The sequence below is a fragment of the Orcinus orca genome, chromosome 6 (genome assembly GCF_937001465.1).
Source record: "Orcinus orca chromosome 6, mOrcOrc1.1, whole genome shotgun sequence".
Taxonomy (NCBI): domain Eukaryota; kingdom Metazoa; phylum Chordata; class Mammalia; order Artiodactyla; family Delphinidae; genus Orcinus; species Orcinus orca.
In genome coordinates, this window is record NC_064564.1 from 68146552 (window position 1) to 68164343 (window position 17792).

General features: G+C 41.4%; 1 protein-coding gene across 8 annotated transcripts in view; it reads right to left on the reverse strand.

Moving 5' to 3' along the window:
* Positions 1-17792, reverse strand: part of SMARCA2 (SWI/SNF related, matrix associated, actin dependent regulator of chromatin, subfamily a, member 2) — a 172854-nt gene that overhangs the window by 110173 nt on the left and 44889 nt on the right. For all 8 annotated transcript variants that reach the window (XM_049710873.1, XM_049710867.1, XM_049710871.1 and 5 more), the window contains exons 10-14: positions 9893-9946; positions 4176-4306; positions 3891-3948; positions 1671-1771; positions 85-232 (exon numbers count right to left, since the gene is read on the reverse strand). In XM_049710873.1, the coding sequence (XP_049566830.1) occupies positions 85-232; positions 1671-1771; positions 3891-3948; positions 4176-4306; positions 9893-9946 (492 nt within the window). The remainder of the gene's footprint in view (positions 1-84; positions 233-1670; positions 1772-3890; positions 3949-4175; positions 4307-9892; positions 9947-17792) is intronic.

The following is a 17792-nucleotide window of genomic DNA, read 5'->3' on the forward strand; positions in this document are numbered from 1 at the left end:
CAACGGGCATGCGCACAACATACTCTCATCAAAATTAGGTAACAGATTGAGACCTGCCGAGAAAACACACACCACGCCAGTTACCTGATAATGCTTCAGGGTCCCATTGATGAGGAGGGCCGACTGCTTCTCCACCCTCTCCGAGATGGCGTGGGCCACCGTGTAGTAGGACTGGGAACCCCTGGCGCTGTACTGCATGCTGTACTCATCGTCCACGTCTTGCTTAGCTGTCCTGGGCCAGAGAAAGTGGAGAGTCACACACAGAGAAGTTGGTGCATGAATGGAGAGCCGAAAACAGCTGCAGGAAGTAGAGCTTTATTTATCACCTACTTCATGCCCGGCAGCTAAAACATATTATCTGTAATCCTCGCGAAAAGCAAGCAGGGTAGACGTTGTTGTTACCATCCCCACTTCATGCCTGTGGAGAACTTCAGGCTGAGAGAGGTTCACGAATTTGCCCAGGTCACATGAAAGGTGGTGGTGTCAGGATTTGAACGCAGGCCCGCTCGACCTCAAGGGACTGCTATGAGCGTGAATCGTACACCTGCAGGTTCACACTTTGCCAGGGAAGCTGTCCTAGGCCCTTGAAGTACAAAGATAAATCCTATCCACAGAACACCGCCTAAAACTTGGAAGACAGGTGAGAGGGAGGCCAAAGGTGACATTAAAGAGATAGGAGAGAGGAGAGGTCGTCTTCCATTTTCTATGTCTTGTTAACCAACTACTGAGTTATTCTACAGGCAGTGAGGGGTCATTGAGGGGGGTCTTGAAAACCTTCAGTGAAGAAACTGGGGGCAGATGAATAAAAGAAAGGCTCCTGAAGTGGGCACACAGCCCTGGAATAAAAGGAGAAAATATTAGAATGTCTATTTCTGCTTTTTTTTTTTTTAATCTCATCACTTTAAAATATTCTATTTTGCACAGTGTTTCGCCACAGTTTTCTTTTAACACTAGAGCTACACAGGCAAAGAGCTGGGTAGGGCTTTCCTGGTGGTGCAGTGGTTGAGACCTAATGCAGGCGACACGGGTTCAAGCCCTGGTCTGGGAAGATCCCACATGCCGCGGAGCAACTGGGCCCGTGAACCACAACTACTCAGCCTGCGCTCTAGAGCCCGCGAGCCACAACTACTGAGCCTGCGCGTCTGGAGCCCGTGCTCCACAACAGTGAGGCCCCAACGGTGAGAGGCCCGTGCACCACGATGAAGAGTGGCCCCCACTCGCCGCAACTACAGAAAGCCCTCGTACAGAAACGAAGACCCAGCACAGCCAAAAATAAATTAATTAATTAATAAAAAGAAAAGAGCTGGGTAGGGGAGTCTGTGGCTGAGCAGCTACTGCAACGAGGACGTTTCTCACTTGGGGTTCTGGGCGGGTGTTGGCGCCATTAAGGAAGGCGGGAAAGGCAGCCAGCTGGAGGGGCAGGTTCCACGTGGGACGGAAGCGCGTGACACGCGAGGAGCCCAGGAACGAGGAAGTCATGAAGTGGGGGAGGGCGCAAGGGGGGAGCTGAGCAGTGGGACAGTCTGGTGGCCTCTGACGGTGGCGTTTTGGGTGAAGCATGGGCGTGAGGTCACCTTCCTTCCTTCGACAAACTTCTCTAAACTAAAATCCATAAAGCGCAACCCTCACGAAATGCATCTGCAAGAGACAAAACTCTGAGAGACACATACTCGATGATCTGCTTAGCGTCCTTCTCGGAAACCTCTTCGCTGTTTGGATCCAGAAGTATTTTCTCTTCAGTTTCCTGCCTACTGGACTCTTCCTCTTCATCCTGGGGAAGGAACAAAGATATGGGGGTGATTCCGTTTTAACGAGGGAATCCCTAGGCTTGGCGATTTCTGAAAAGAGAGTGAATAGTATTCTACTTCACAAGTGAGGTGCACACAACTGAGGGAGGACGTAAACTTAACCCTTACTTCCACCAGGCAATACCTACCTCTCCATCGCTGTTTACATCACTGAATGAAAGAACAAAAGGAACCCTCTGAGGATCCCCTGGAACCCTTGCTCCCAAGAATAAATATGTAAAAATCATGCCAGAAAGATGGATATCATTATTTGGCCATCAGAGAGTCCTGTAGACCATATCTGCTCTTGCTAACTTGGTGACCTTCTATACCCTTCTCTCCAAAGCCAACTGAAGGGATCTTAGTATTGTCCTTGTCTCTGATGATGCCAGTGGGCCTTTGATGGTCCCACACGTCTTCACAGTGGAGAGACTGGAGCTTGTGAGCGCGTGGCCTTCTGTGTGTGCTTTCTGTGGCCACTTCACAGCCCACATTTCTGGCTATTTAGATTAAAACTGTCAATAACATGGCAAAGGATTCATCACCTCCCCACCTCGCAACTGTGTACTTCGTTCTGCTGGCCTGTTGAGAAGCTTCACTAAATACCCATAATGCCCACTACTACCCACTGGTGTTGAAGGCTGAATCTTTCCAGATGATCCAGGAGAATTTCCTTTAAAAGTAGGCTTAAAGAGAACCACGCTTTTCCATCAGGCTTGAATGAAACAATACACACTGACATGATAGTAATGTTGAAAATCAAATCTATGACCACAGATCACTGAGCCACAAGGGGTAAACTGAGGAGTTGGCACAGCTCTTTCACATCCAGGTGAGCACCGAGGGGGGACGTGACTCGCCACGAGATGGGGACCTGGTCTCCGGACCCCCAGGTCAGAGTTCACTCTAGTCCCAGCTCTCTGGAGCTGTCTGCAGTTGCCAGTCTCAGGAGGGCACCTGTGGGTTGAGCCGCCTTCTCTACCTCATCTCTGTCCCTCCCTGGCTCTCAGACCCAACGAGAAGATTCTTCCAACGGATCGTTTATGGGCCCATTCATCCGAGTAAACAAGAGACATTTTAAAAATTGATTTTGTAAGTTTCAAGTACCTCAGAGAAAGAGTAGCCTATTAAAAAAAATAAAATAAAAAAAAGCATGCCTCCGAAAGTATTTGCTTGTTAACAGCATGCTTTTTTTCTAAAAAAAAAAAAAAAAGTAACTTCTATTATCTTTCCTCTTTGCAAAAGCAGTAAGTGTCCACGGTAGATTAATTTAGAAAACACAGGTCCACAAAACAGAAGAAAATAACAACGGTCTTAAAGTTCTGGTGAGCTGTCATTGGTAAGGCTGCTCTGCTCTGGCCACGGCATTCTTTGAACCAAGATTCCCCTACACTGGTAAACACCAGATTTAATGACTATACGCTAACAATGCTCTAATAAAGGAGATAAAAATCTTTTAATCCTTCTATTTGTAACTGTTAAGGATTTTAAAGTTGATCTAAAAGATGCCTTTATTATTCCTTAATTTCTATTAAAAGTATCCAAGATTACCATTTTAGGTTCTGGATATATTGAGTATTCCTTCCAAAAGACTGACAAATGTGGCTAACAAGTATATCCAAAGAATTCAAGGAAGAATCACATTTAAAGAAAAAACCCAAGAGGATCCATTAACCCATGAAACCAAGTGCATGTTGCCCTTTTGGTCTAAGTTCCCACACTTACAGCTTCAAACAGGCCCAAGGACTAAAGAACTTCAGACATTTTTAGGCTGTTAACCCTCAGTGTAAATGACTTAGAAGCATGGAATTGCCTTTCCCAAAGTAATCCATCTCCAATTTTCCTCAGAAGACCTTTCTACCATCTCCAATTTAATGCCAGCTTCTCTCTTCTCGGTTTCAAATAAATTTAGAATCCACCAAGCTTCCACGTTCGCCAGGAGCCCCCGAGAGGTCACTGTGCATGCACCAGCAAAGCTCTGTCAAACCCTCAGCCTCAGCTGTCACCCGATGGCCAAAACTGGAGGACGAAGAGACAGAAGGACACGGGTGCTTCCCCGTGAACTTTCCAGCCCATGAACTCCAAACAGAGATATAGACGTACCTCCTCCTCATAATCAGAATCGCTCTCTTCGCTGTCCGATCTAGGGGCAACTTCGTAACTACAAGAAAAGGAGTGGGAAGGAAGAGGAGGCTTAGCTTTTTAAATCATAAAACTGTGTGTGTGTGTGTGTTTATACACAAATATATGACACATTCTATATACAAATGCAGGTAATAACTTTAAGCAGTTCAGCAAAGGTCATGCTATTTTAGTTCCCAGATTCTACGAGGACCACAAAAACCTGAAAAGTCAAAGAACACCAATAATTCTGCTTTAGTGCCATACCCAGGATTCATTTCCAACCAGGCATCCAGCTGACTTGCTTTGGGTGCTTCTGGGCCAAACAGGACCTTGCCGGTTTCTGTGTGAGTCACTTTGACAGGGAGGTCACTCATCTGGCTGCTCTCATCTATGGGCTAGAAAGGAGAAAAGACATAACACCGCTTCAGGTTAAGACATTCTCCCAATTCTGTGCTGGATGTTTCTCGGCCTTTTGGCTGCCCAGCATTTGAAACCCTTTCCCACGATTAGAAATTTCATCACCTGATGAGTCCTGGTAGGAAGTGGGAGGTCACCTCCTACCAAAGAAACTGAAAACACCAGCCTCCCTTGCAGCAAAGGAACTACTGGCACAAGACCTAAGCTCCACCAGCTGGGCTCATTCACCAAGGCTCTGAATTAGGACCTAGAAGGAAGCGGGGGCCAACAGGCACACTGGTAGGAGGGCAGACAACAGTGGCAGCAGTGCCAGTGCAGTGGTATTGGCTGTGCCCACTCCCGAGGCTGGCCATGTCCTCACTAAGCAGCTGTAGGGTACACTACGGTAACATATCACTGAAATAATAGCGCAGTCCCCAGTCAGCTTCTCCAGGTTTCCAGAGTTCCGATGACTCACCCGATATCCTATTAATATGTTCCCTTCTTACTTAAATCAGGCAGAGTTGATTTCTGTCAGTTGCAGCTAAGAACCCCCAACCCCCAAATAATCCCCTCCAGATAAGGACTGCTGCAAAGTCATGGTTTCAGAGAGAATAATGGAAAAAAAGGAAAAGGTACTGTAACTTGTATCATCTCATTATGGCTGGTTTGGCTTCTGCAGAAACAACGTCATTTATCCAAAACCAAACCACCAGGTACCAAGCCCAACCATGGGGCCCTGTGATAAAGCAACAGGCTCTGCTCACTGGAAATCTAGCAAATTGACCAAGTCTGAGCTGAAGTTCGTTATTAGACTCTCAATGAAATATGGCTTGCTCAGAAAATTAAGAGAATAAGTGAAACTGCAGAGGCTGTGCTTAACCTACTTCAGAGAACAAATTGTTTAAAAAGGCCTAAAAATGGAGTAATCCTATGCAAATGAATGCTACTGATTACAGGGTGACTGTACTTCTAGGAGCAGGCCCCCAGGTGAGACGTTTAGGCAACCCATTAATTCCAAAGAATTTTTTCTAAATTACTCTCATTTGGAGTTACATTAAAATGATAGGAAAAGCAGTATACTGTAGGTTATCTTCTAATATCTTATAGGAAATGACCACCTCCTTCCCCCAAAATATTGGTTCTTTCCCCCTTCTCCCTTAACAAAGCACTGTCAGAATAAGAAACAATATATTAGCAATTATCCACAAAAACAACCTTACAAAAAAGAGAAGGTTTACTCCAGACAGTTTTTCCTTTTATGTGTGCTGAAGCAATGGTTGTGAACACCGTTACTTTGCATGTGAAGACAACGCTTCTTCCTGTTAACGTAGAAGGTCATCTACAGGCTCACGCGATAAAGTAGGAAATCTACCATTCGCTACCATCTCCCTTGGAAAAACCATATTCCATTATCTTGAACTATTATAATGCAGCTTGTTTTATTGTTTGTGTCTTGCCTCAAAGAAAACTGGAAATCACTGTAGCTGGAATTAGAACTTTGGCAAAAACACTGAATGAGCACAGCAGAATGTAATCAGAACATTATTTCAAAACAAACCAGGTAAGACATCTACTTTGCCCACTTCAGCAAAGAGAAAACACATGTGTTAAGATTAAAAAAAGTGTATGTCACAGGCCCAAGATCAGGAGCTTATTTTCCCAGGAGACAACATGAGATAAGAGAGCTATCACTAACACGTTAAATCTCTCCCTGTGTGCTTGTTAGTTACAGACTGATGTGAGGCATGCTTAAGTAAGGGTGGGTTTTTACAAATTAGAGTTGTTTCTAAGTGCTCTAATATATAGTATTCTTCCCCCGTAACAGCCCACTGAGTGTTTCTTACACATTAGACATTTATCCTGATCTTTTCTTTCTTTGTGATGAATTATAGTGGTTAAGTAACATTTATTGTTCAAGAGATTTCTGCACAGAATAGTGGTTTCAACCTTTTTCCTGCCACCAGGCTGTTCACATTCATAATACTTCTCGTGTGCACTGCAATTCCAGAAGGGGAAGAGACAACCCTCCACCCACCCCAATCCTCCAGGCAGATTAATCAGAATCTGTGAAAGGAGAAGGAAGTTTGAAACAAACGCCCTTCCCATCCCGCTCGCTCCGGGGGGATGCCTGCTCGTGTGAATCACTGGCCAAGAACTTTTGAGTTTTCAGAGAAAAAAACATCCAATAAATCAATCACTGTATTCTCGTGATTCAGAATATTGAAAATACTAGGAAATAAAATTTAGAAATACGCCGCTGAATCTACAAATAGAGGCTACAGGGTAAGCCTACAGAAAATGGCAAAAAATAAGCTACCAAATACGCAAATTGTTTGGCTTACAGTTATGAAATTTCAAAGTAAATGAAGGAAACTGGGTCATATTTTCTGCTTCTGTATCATCGACGGGGAAAATGTAATTATAGAATCACTTAAGATTTTTCCACATTCTGTATATTCATAAACACATGCTTATATGTGCACAGACAATTTCTGGAGTGGTACATAAGAAACTTAGTATCAGTTGATTGGCAGTCTGAGATGGAAGATTACTTTTCAGTGTACCCTTTCATACTATTCTAATTTTCTACCATGCTAATGTACTACTATTTTTACTTAAAAATGAATAGCAGAGAGAAACCATATGATCATCTCAATACATGCAGAAAAAGCTTTTGACAAAATTCAACACCCATTTATGATAAAAACCCTCATGAAAGTAGGCATAGAGGGAACTTACCTCAACATAATAAAGGCTACATATGACAAACCCACAGCCAACATCATTCTCAATGGTGAACAACTGAAACCATTTCCCCTAAGATCAGGAACAGGACAAGGCTGTCCATTCTCACCACTATTACTCAACATAGTTTTAGAAGTTTTAGCCACAGCAATCAGAGAAGAAAAAGAAATGAAAGGAATCCAAATCGGAAAAGAAGAGGTAAAGCTGTCACTGTTTGCACATAACATGATACTATACATAGAGAATCCTAAAGATGCTACCAGAAAACTACTAGAGCTAATCAACGAATTTGGTAAAGTACCAGGATACCAAATTAATGCACAGAAATCTTTTGCATTCCTATACATTAATGATGAAAAATCTGAAAGAGAAATTAAGGAAACACTCCCACTTACCACTGCAACAAAAAGAATAAAATACCTAGGAATAAACCTACCTAAGGAGACAAAAGACCTGTATGCAGAAAACTATCAGACACTGATGAAAGAAATTAAAGATGATACAAACAGATGGAGAGATGTACCATATTCCTGGATTGGAACAATCAACATTGTGAAAATGACTATACTTCCCAAAGCAATCTACAGATTCGATGCAATCCCTATCAAACTACCAATGGCATTTTTCACAGAACTAGAACAAAATATTTCACAATTTGTATGGAAACACAAAAGACCCCGAATAGCCAAAGCGATCTTGAGAAAGAAAAACAGAGCTGGAGGAATCAGGCGCCCGGACTTCAAACTATACTACAAAGCTACAGTAATCAAGACAGTATGGTACTGGCACAAAAACAGAAATATAGATCAATGGAACAGGATAGAAAGCCCAGAGATAAACCCACGCACATGTGGTCACATTATTTTTGATAAAGGAGGCAAGAATATACAACGGAGAAAAGACAGCCTCTCTAATAAGTGGTGCTGGGAAAACTGGACAGCTACATATAAAAGAATGAAATTAGAACACTCCCTAACACCATACACAAAAATAAACTCAAAATGGATGAAAGACCTAAATGTAAGGCCAGCCACTATCAAACTCTTAGAGGAAAACATAGGCAGAACACTCTATGACATAAATTACAGCAAGATCCTTTTAGACCCACCTCCTAGAGAAGTTGGAAATAAAAACAAAAATAAACAAATGGGACCTAATGAAACTAAAAAGCTTTTGCACAGCAAAGGAAACCATAAACAAGACCAAAAGACAACCCTCAGAATGGGAGAAAATATTTGCAAATGAAGCAACTGACAAAGGATTAATCTCCAAAATTTACAAGCAGCTCATGCAACTCAATATCAAAAAAACAAACAACCCAATCCAAAAATGGGCAGAAGACCTAAATAGACATTTCTCCAAAGAAGACAGACAGATGGCCAACAAACACATGAAAGAATGCTTAAATTAACATCACTAATCATTAGAGAAATGCAAATCAAAACTACAATGAGGTATCACCTCACACAGGTCAGAATGGCCATCATCAAAAAATCTACAAACAATAAAGGCTGGAGAGGCTGTGGAGAAAAGGGAACCCTCTTGCACTGTTGGTGGGAATGTAAATTGATACAGCTGCTATGGAGAACAGTATGGAGGTTCCTTAAAAAACTAAAAATAGAACTACCATACGACCCAGCACTCCCACTACTGGGCATATACCCTGAGAGAACCATAATTCAAAAAGAGTCATGTACCACAATGTTCACTGCAGCTCTATTTACAATAGCCAGGACATGGAAGCAACCTAAGTGTCCATCAACAGATGAATGGATAAAGAAGATGTGGCACATATATACAATGGAATATCACTCAGCCGTAAAAAGAAATGAAATTGAGTTATTTGTAGTGAGGTGGATGGACCTAGAGTCTGTCATACAGAGCGAAGTCAGTCAGAAGGAGAAAAACAAATACCATATGGTAACACATATATATGGAATCTAAGAAAAAAAAATGTCATGAAGAACCTAGGGGTAAGACGGGAATAAAGATACAGACCTACTAGAGCATGGACTTGAGGACACAGGGAGGGGGAAGGGTGAGCTGTGACAAAGTGAGAGAGTGGCTTGGACATATATACACTACCAAACGTAAAATAGATAGCTAGTGGGAAGCAGCCATATAGCACAGGGAAATCAGCTCAGTGCTTTGTGACCACCTAGAGGGGTGGGATAGGGAGGGTGGGAGGGAGAGAGATGAAGAGGGAAGAGATATGGGGACATATGTATAGGTATAACTAATTCACTTTGTAATAAAGCAGAAACTAATACACCATTGTAAAGCAATTATACTCCAATAAAGATGTTAAAAAAAAAAGAAAGAGATAAATACCGTATGCTAACACATATATATGGAATCTAAAAAAAAAAAAAAAAGGTTCTGAAGAACCTAGGGGCAGGACAGGAATAAAGATGCAGATGTAGAGAATGGGCCTGAGGACACGGGGAAGGGGAAGCTGGGACGAAGTGAGAGAGTGGCATGGACTTATAAATACTATCAAACGTAAAATAGATAGCTAGTGGGAAGCAGCCACATAGCACAGGGAGATCAGCTCGGTGCTTTGTGACCACCTAGAGGGGTGGGAGAGGGAGGGTGGGAGGGGGGGAGACGCAAGAGGGAGGACATATGGGGATATATGTATATGTATTACTGATTCACTTTGTTATACAGCAGAAACTAACACACCTTGTAAAGCAATTATACTCCAATAAAGATGTTTAAAAAAAAAAGAATAGCAGAGTACAAAATAAAATCAGTATACACAGAGAATGGTGCAGCAAGGTATGGCAGGGTATCATTCAACAGAACACAGCAGAAACGGATGCAAAATCCCTTACCTCTCCATCTGGTCCCAGGGCAGACTCCTCCCCCTCTGCATTCTCTTCAGCCTTCTGCAAAACAATGTCAAATGTTACATGTAAACCAAGAAAGTGGGTACAGGAAGGACCTCATGGCAACTTGGTGGTATATAACGGTAATTCATTACTGCTTATCATCATCCAACAAAGCTTAGGAATTAATGCCTTTTCTTTGTGTTTCTCTTCACTCTCTGAGACAAGACAAACTGTGTACTTTATTGGCAACTTGCAGGGGGTCAGTGAAAGCTGGGTGTGACTCAGGCCTGACCCACTAGAGATGGCTGGACTGTGTCTTCCAGGACCCCAACAGCTTAAGATGTGGCAGCATCAGGACAGAGGTCAGAATCCCAAATGTCCCTCCCTGTGTTTGGCACTATGAAGACAAATCCTGACGTAATCAGCTCAATTTTCCCATTCCCTTAGCAAGTTGTCTAAAAATGTCCCCTCAAGAATGAATTCTGAACCGCTCTTGGGTTATAAAAATGCAAAATCATACAAAATTCTGTGAGTTCTCTGAATTTTTATCATTCTACCTAATTGGCTTTCATAATATACAGTATTTCCACAGTGGGTATATGGGGAAATTTGATGCAGATACTGTGATCTCATGAAAAATTCTGTCATCTTCCATTTCTTAAATATTCCAATAACTTAGCCCATTAACCTTTATGTGCCTCAAAGGCAGCCTAAATGAAAAGCTAGGATTATGTCACGTTTTGTACATACCCGAGAGAGCCTCATCTGCAAGAGACACAAAATAGTCTAAAATTTCTTACATTTATAACGACCTCTTCGACAAGTGAAATCCTTAACATCACCTTTACAGAATCCTTATTTTAAAGTTATTCTGTGTGGTGTGATTAGAAGAAAAACAAACAAACAAACAAACTTTAGTCATTTCTTTTATCAAGACATTTAAGAAAATGAGCTTTCCTCCCCTGGGCTCTTTAGTTAATTAAAAATATACATAATGATACAGAATCAATATTAATTCCACTTTGTTTACTTAAGGCATTGACTGTGTAATACATTTTTGCTTCCCATGAAAATAACTCAGTTGTCTCTTGACAAAACAGCTTTTACAGAAAATGTTTAGTGGTGAAAATCCAGCCTTTGGTCCATACTGAGGAAGGGCAGTTCCCGTAAATGTCTGAAATTTTATAGTTGTTTGATAATTTTCTTGCAAAAAATACATGTATATAAGTATGCCAAAACACAAGGCAGAAAAAAATGTAGCACTTCTGCCAAAGAGTAGGAAATGAAATGCTCTCCTTGGTTATGATTTCCCAAGAATTTAATTTTCTATTTATGCCACCCCAAACCGAAAATATTTACAAGCTCACAAGAAATGACCATCATGGAAAAGCATCCCTATGTCTGGGCTAGGGATACAGGGAACAATGGCAGAAAGGCTCAGAAAAGGGACCATCCCCGCTACCAGCCTCCCTGAAGATCTCCTTTTTGGAATTCTCAGGCACTATATTCAGGCAACTCTTTTAATTAATGGGAGAAAGTCAATTAATCCAACCATTCTTTCCATACAAATCAGAAATTAGCTACAAATCTGGCCAACAAAGAAAATCAGATGAGACCATGAATAAGCCAATTTTCCAATATCTAGCTAGTGGAACTGGATCACTATTTCAATGAATAGTACATTAAAAAGCTTGAAGGACCATAAATAACAGAATCAAAACTATTCTAAAGAATACTCTTCTGTGAATCTGCTGTAGACTAGATAGGCTGCTATATAAAAAGTGCCTCATAATAAGGCCTTTCCATTACTTAAATTCCTCTAAACTAATTTTTAAATTTCTATCTGGTATCAAAGTTGAGAAGCAATGTAATATCAGACTTAAGAAAGTCAGCTCTGGAATTAGAGGAACTGCGTTTGAATGCCAGCTCTGTCACTGTGCAAGAGTACTTAGCTGTGTGATCTCGACCAAGTCTCTGTGTCTTGGTTCCCTCTTCTGTAAAACGGGGACAGCAGCGGTCCCTACCTCATAGGGCTGCTGCAGGACTGGATCACTATTTCAATATGTACAATCCAATGTGACATGTAATATCCACTGAGAGTGTCAATTTCCACAATGTAAAAGAATCAGTGATAGTCCGAGGGCTATTCTTTTATGTCTATATAAAACTGGCTATAGCACTGTCTGAAAACTGCTTCATAAGGTTACGAAGTCAGGGATTTCTGTCTGTTTTGTTCACTCATGTATTCCCATACCTACAAGGGGTCCCGGCACTTAAAAGGCACTAAATAAATATTTGAAGGATGAATGAATGAATGCGCCAAGAACAACACTTTCCACTTAGCATACATGCAATCAATTAACATTATTTTAATTAGGTGACAGTATATGTGCAAGTCATAAAAGAGTTAAGAGCACACACGCGTTCCTCACTGAACTGGTGCTCTATGAGACCTTCCCTTTGCGTGCCCTGTACTTATACCCAGTTCGGCTATGTTATTCTAGGAGGTGGAAGCCAGATGGCAGTCTACTCTACAGCAAGAGGTGTCAAGTTCTCCCATCATGCTTTGAATTCCTTCAGTTTGGGGACAATCTCTGGTTGGTATGCTTTCAGAAATCCACATTCTCACATCAAACTAGTGCTTAACGCTCAATTCTCTTCCGCTGCCAGAATTCCCTTTGTGTGTTGCTCAAGGTCAACTCCAAACAGATTGTGACCGATACTACGATATTGGAGTAACCTGGGACAGACTCTGAGCACCTGGTGGGATGGCCTGCAGCTGATGTGGCCACGGCTGCCTGAGAGAATTTCATATACAGTGAATCTGTAGCATGTGACTGCAAACACATCCTATCAATGTTGCCGGCTGATGCCTGAGCTTATTTCCACTGATTAAAACAAACACAAAAAAACAAAACCGACTGCAGTTCATCCACTAATCAGGAATAAGGAACTCTGTACTGGCTTCTTCCTATCCACAAAAAGTTGAGAACTAATTACCCTCATGGAGGGGAGGGAGGAATGTAATTATGGAATCGGATGTGAAGCAAATTACTCCTAACGAAAGACAATCTGGCTTCCCGGTGAAGGCTGATGTCAATTCATACCCTTCCTTTAGGAATGTTATGAACAAAGCTATGTGCACAGCTATCCACTTTCCTTGCAGAGGCTGTATAAAATAATCAACAACGCTGTGTGGAGGGAAAGATATCCCCAAACATGAAAACCCTGTGGAAGCTGAATTCAAGAAAATGGGCCTCACTGGGGTACTTTATGCAGATTACCACAACACAGGACACAAACAGCCTCACTCTGTAAAGAAAACAGCTTTGTACCAAATATTTTACAATCTATATTATAAAGTGAACACAGTTTATCCCCCAGCAGGTGTTATAATATGCTGAAACATCATTCAAATGTGTTGGCATCTTAAAGACTCATTCTGCTTCGAGGGAAACTTAAGATTTTCAGAAACCACTTGGGTTATTTTTACTGTCATTTAAGAGGACCTGTGAGCATTAAGATAGGTGATCAGGCAATAAAAAAATACCCAAGAATATCAAATTAACAGGCAATTGCACATTACTTAAGTTGGGCCTTGCAGAGAAAACCAATTCCAACATTTTGACTCAAGTAACTGGTCAATCCAGTTAAGCTGGACTTTGATCCAAATTTCTGGTTTCACCCATTTTGACACTGAACTTATCAAATAAATCTAACCATCATGGCATCGTGTTCACCTACCTTTACAATAGTCACTACACTCAAATGCCCAGAATTGCCTTAGAACCTTTCTTTCACCTACAAAAATCTCCTTGTGGAGGCAAACTGCAATAAGCTAATCATCTTTGGGGAAAGGAGGTAAAAGAATTGAGAAGGACTGGAGAGTCACTCAAATTTAAAATAAATGCCTCAATAGCATTACTACTTGGCATTTGATGCTCTTTTCACTGAAAATTATACCGAGGGGCTTTTCTCTAATTGTTGGCTATCTTCCTGTCACTATATTGATCAATACACTATGCCAGAAATGTCCCCCCTCCAATACATCACAGATTCACGTATAACAGTGTTTGATGAGAGAGAAGGAGAACAGAATAAGTTTCAGAAAGAAAGACCATGGTGAAAAAGTCATTTGACACAGCACTCCCCCATGGACTCTCTACGTTCTCATTAGTATCATGGGTTTCCAAGAAATGTCACAATAAATACCAAGGGTGTCGTTCTGTTGGTATACACCCCAGTGAAAGATTTGGGGGAAGGGGATTAAATACTTTATACTTTACTTTTGGCCTGAAGTCAATAGCTGGGGAAGCTGAACCTCTTAAATGACCAGACTTTTCAGCAGTAGGTGTGTGGGTTAGGGGGCTGGCATGGGCTCCCAACCACAGCTTAAGGAAAGACATACCCTAAATCTCTGTAAGAAATACCTTATTGTTTGGATATTATAGGCCAAATAATTAGAAAATTCTCTTTCTAGGATCTGGGGAGGAAGAGGGAAGCAGAGTCTGCCAAAAATAAGAAATCCTCATTTCCCACTGCAGGCCTCCACAGTCAAGGAGCCTGTCGTTGTCCTAAAAGACATTCTACCTGATAATATCTAATTGATCCTCACCTAGAAAAAAATGGTGGCCACTTATTTTCTCAACACCACAGAGAACATACAGTAAGGGGAAAAAGAAGATTTTATTTTCAGAAAAACCTATAACCACATTTCAACAATCATGATCCTACATCTATACCACAGAACTGATTGATAAAACAACTAATATTTACTGAGCACGTACTATGTCCCAAGGAGCGTTCTAAGTGCTTTAGATAAACTTTCCTAAGTGAGCCTCACGACAAATCTAGGCTATAGGTCCTGTTCCTGTCACCTTCTTACAGATCAAGAGACTGAAGCACTGGGTAACAGATCTCTTAATGAAATATCCTACAAGGGAATAACAGCAAATTAGTGTTCCATGTTTTCTTATGCAGTTATGAATTTAAGAGATTGCGTACAAACGTGCTTTAGACAGTAGTCCAATTTCGTAAGTTAGCACGTTCGATCCTATTTGTATACGACGCCATTTCAACCTGGAGTCCCCCAGCAGATATAAGAGAACTCGCAGGGCAGAGGATGGAGACCTCCAGGTCATGCTAAGTACCCATAACAGTGTATTCACCTTGTCACACTGCAGAGACTGCTGTCACCTAATCAGATATTTCAATACTTGAAAAATGATTCCTCCTCTAACACCTAAGTAGATACATAGAGCTTATTTCTTTTTCTTCCACTTCCAGGGCGTTAATGGAAGGCCAGGTTGAGATCGAGAAGTTTCAGAATGACTTATAAAGGTATACTTCATAGAAGCAGCTCTAATGGTGAGAAGAGCAAAACTAAGCAAGGTCCTGAGAGGTCAAAGGAAACCCACTCTATTATTCACTAACACCAAGTAAACCTGATCAACTCCCCAAGAAAGAAAAAGGCCTTCTCTGTTACACCAGGGCAATTCCTTAAAAAAATGATACACTAGTTTAACACTGAGTAAAAAAGTAGCCCTTTTCCAATTAAACCACAAGGTCCACCATACTTATCTTTGACAGCACAGTTCTTGAAGTTACCTGTATCTTGTCCTACAAGTGTTGCCACCAGTTCAATGCTATTAGTTCACTGAGTAAAGAAGCTTTCTCAAAACAAAGATTTAGGGATGCCTTACTTAATTAGAAAAAAAAGCAAAACAAAACCTGCAGATAGATACAGCATGATATTCACTTCTACGGGAAATGCTGAAAGGGACAGCACAGAATTTTTAAGTGTCCACATGCAGGTTCCCTCCCTGATACAGAGAAGCTGGAACAAACAACTCTCAATCATTCACTCTAATGGAGGGAAGAAGAACTCCAGGTAATCCAGAGTGTCAAATAATCAGCTTTTGAAAGCATCCATTTTCTTTGCACTTGAATTAAGGTACATCTAAAATTGGGTAACTCACTCTGAACTAAGTCTTAAAACCCCATGAGACAGTTTTCAGGAAGGTCTAGGAAGGAGCCCAGTTTCTTTTTGTCCTTTCTTTATCCAAGGTCTCCCAGCAAGATGGCCCAGGAAGGAAATACGGCCTGATCTCCTTGGTCCTGCTGAGGGCAGGGGGAGCTCAGATGCGAGGCATCCTGAGAGCATGTCAGGGAAGAGGGAGAGGGCTGCTAATAAACTAATAATTCTGCACATTCCATCATGTGAGCTCATCAGCGGAAGATGCCCAGAGACAGCCACCAGGCAGACTGGAGTCGCTTGGGTACCTATTATTCGTTTGCCAGGAAACCAGGGCCCAGTTTTACTCCCCGCCTTCCTTCACAGCATTCATTACAGTTTATAATTATATACTTGGGTGCATAGTTGATTAACGTCTGTCTCTCTCTCTCTAATTAATTAAGAGGGCAAGAGTGCTTTTCCTCACCACTTGCACTCTCTCTCCCCCAGCATCTAGCATCCTGCCTAGATCATAGTAAGTGTTCAGTTAATGTTTTCTGAGCAAATACATGAAACAGAAAGAATAAGTGCTATTAGCAAACCTGAAAGCAAGAGTTTGGAGGTAGAGAGTCAACCTACAGATGATGCAGTGCTGGCAGCATCAGGAAAAATACTGACAGGTTGCTGCTCTGTACAGATTAACATAAAAACAAAGGCATAATCATTACAACACAATTATGTATCTTTCTTTGCCTATGATGATATAACAATCTAATACTATTGCAGCAGTCCATTAATTAAAAGCCAGAAGCTCATATCTGAGCCATTAGCTTTTAATCACAAAGAAACACAGACTACGAATGGTAGTACTAAAAACACTAACAGTGACCTTTTTGTGACAGTCTCTGCAAAATATGCCTCAGGATGAGGAAAAACTAAAATGGCCATTTCCTGGGGTCCACCTATGGAATATGACAGAATTGTTATCTGCTTGCCACGTGCCAATGTTAAGTCAGAAATTGGGAGCTGGAATTTTGCAAAGTCTATAATGCGACCTTGACAAGAAAATGAGGTATTCCTCACCAAAGAAATGTCGAAATGCAAGCCCTGACTCATCCCTTGTTCACCTTCACAATAAGGGAAGCTATCTTATACTAAAGAAATCAGGTGCAGAAGGCGCCTTTTCAATCACTTATTCCTCCTCCTTAATTATGAAACAGGTATGAGAATTCAGGAGCCATGAAATTAATTATTTTTTTGAAAAACATTTTGTGCAATTATTCAGTGCAGAGAAGAAATGATTAAACGCTACCAATCCTCAATCTTCACAATTCTAACGGAGACTTTCTGTTGATGTTTATACCTGGGCCAATCAGAACTGACCGTGAAAACAAAATATACACCGAGAACTATATTAGCAGACTACTTAAGCTTCAAAGAGGCTCTATATTTACAGGTTACCCTTGAATTGAGATATAGTATCTGCAGAGTAGAGGTTCTAAATCTTACCCCTTCGTTTCTCATGATAAATTGGATTATTTTACATAAGACTATTCACTGTTTTCTGTAATGACCTAAAACCCTGACTTGCACATTTACCTTAGTGTAAAACCGGGGCAGCTGAACTGAGCGCACAATCTTGGCATCGCTGTCTGTCCAAAGAAACAGGCTGAAGTATGTTCTAAAAGTATCCCAAAGCTATCTTTTCCATCTTCCTCTGGCTCCTTTCAATCTGAACATAGCATTTTCGTCTTCATTTTCACTCCAGTTTCTTAACTCAGCAGTCCCCTGCCTCGCTGGCATTGCACTTGAGCAAACATTTCTTTGTGCCCATGGTTTTCCTTTTTCTACCGACCGTGTGTACTTAGTTTCTGAATGCTGGGTGAAACAGTGGAAATACGAGCCAAATATACATCCTGTCCATCATGCCGCCATCTCCAAAATGTTGCC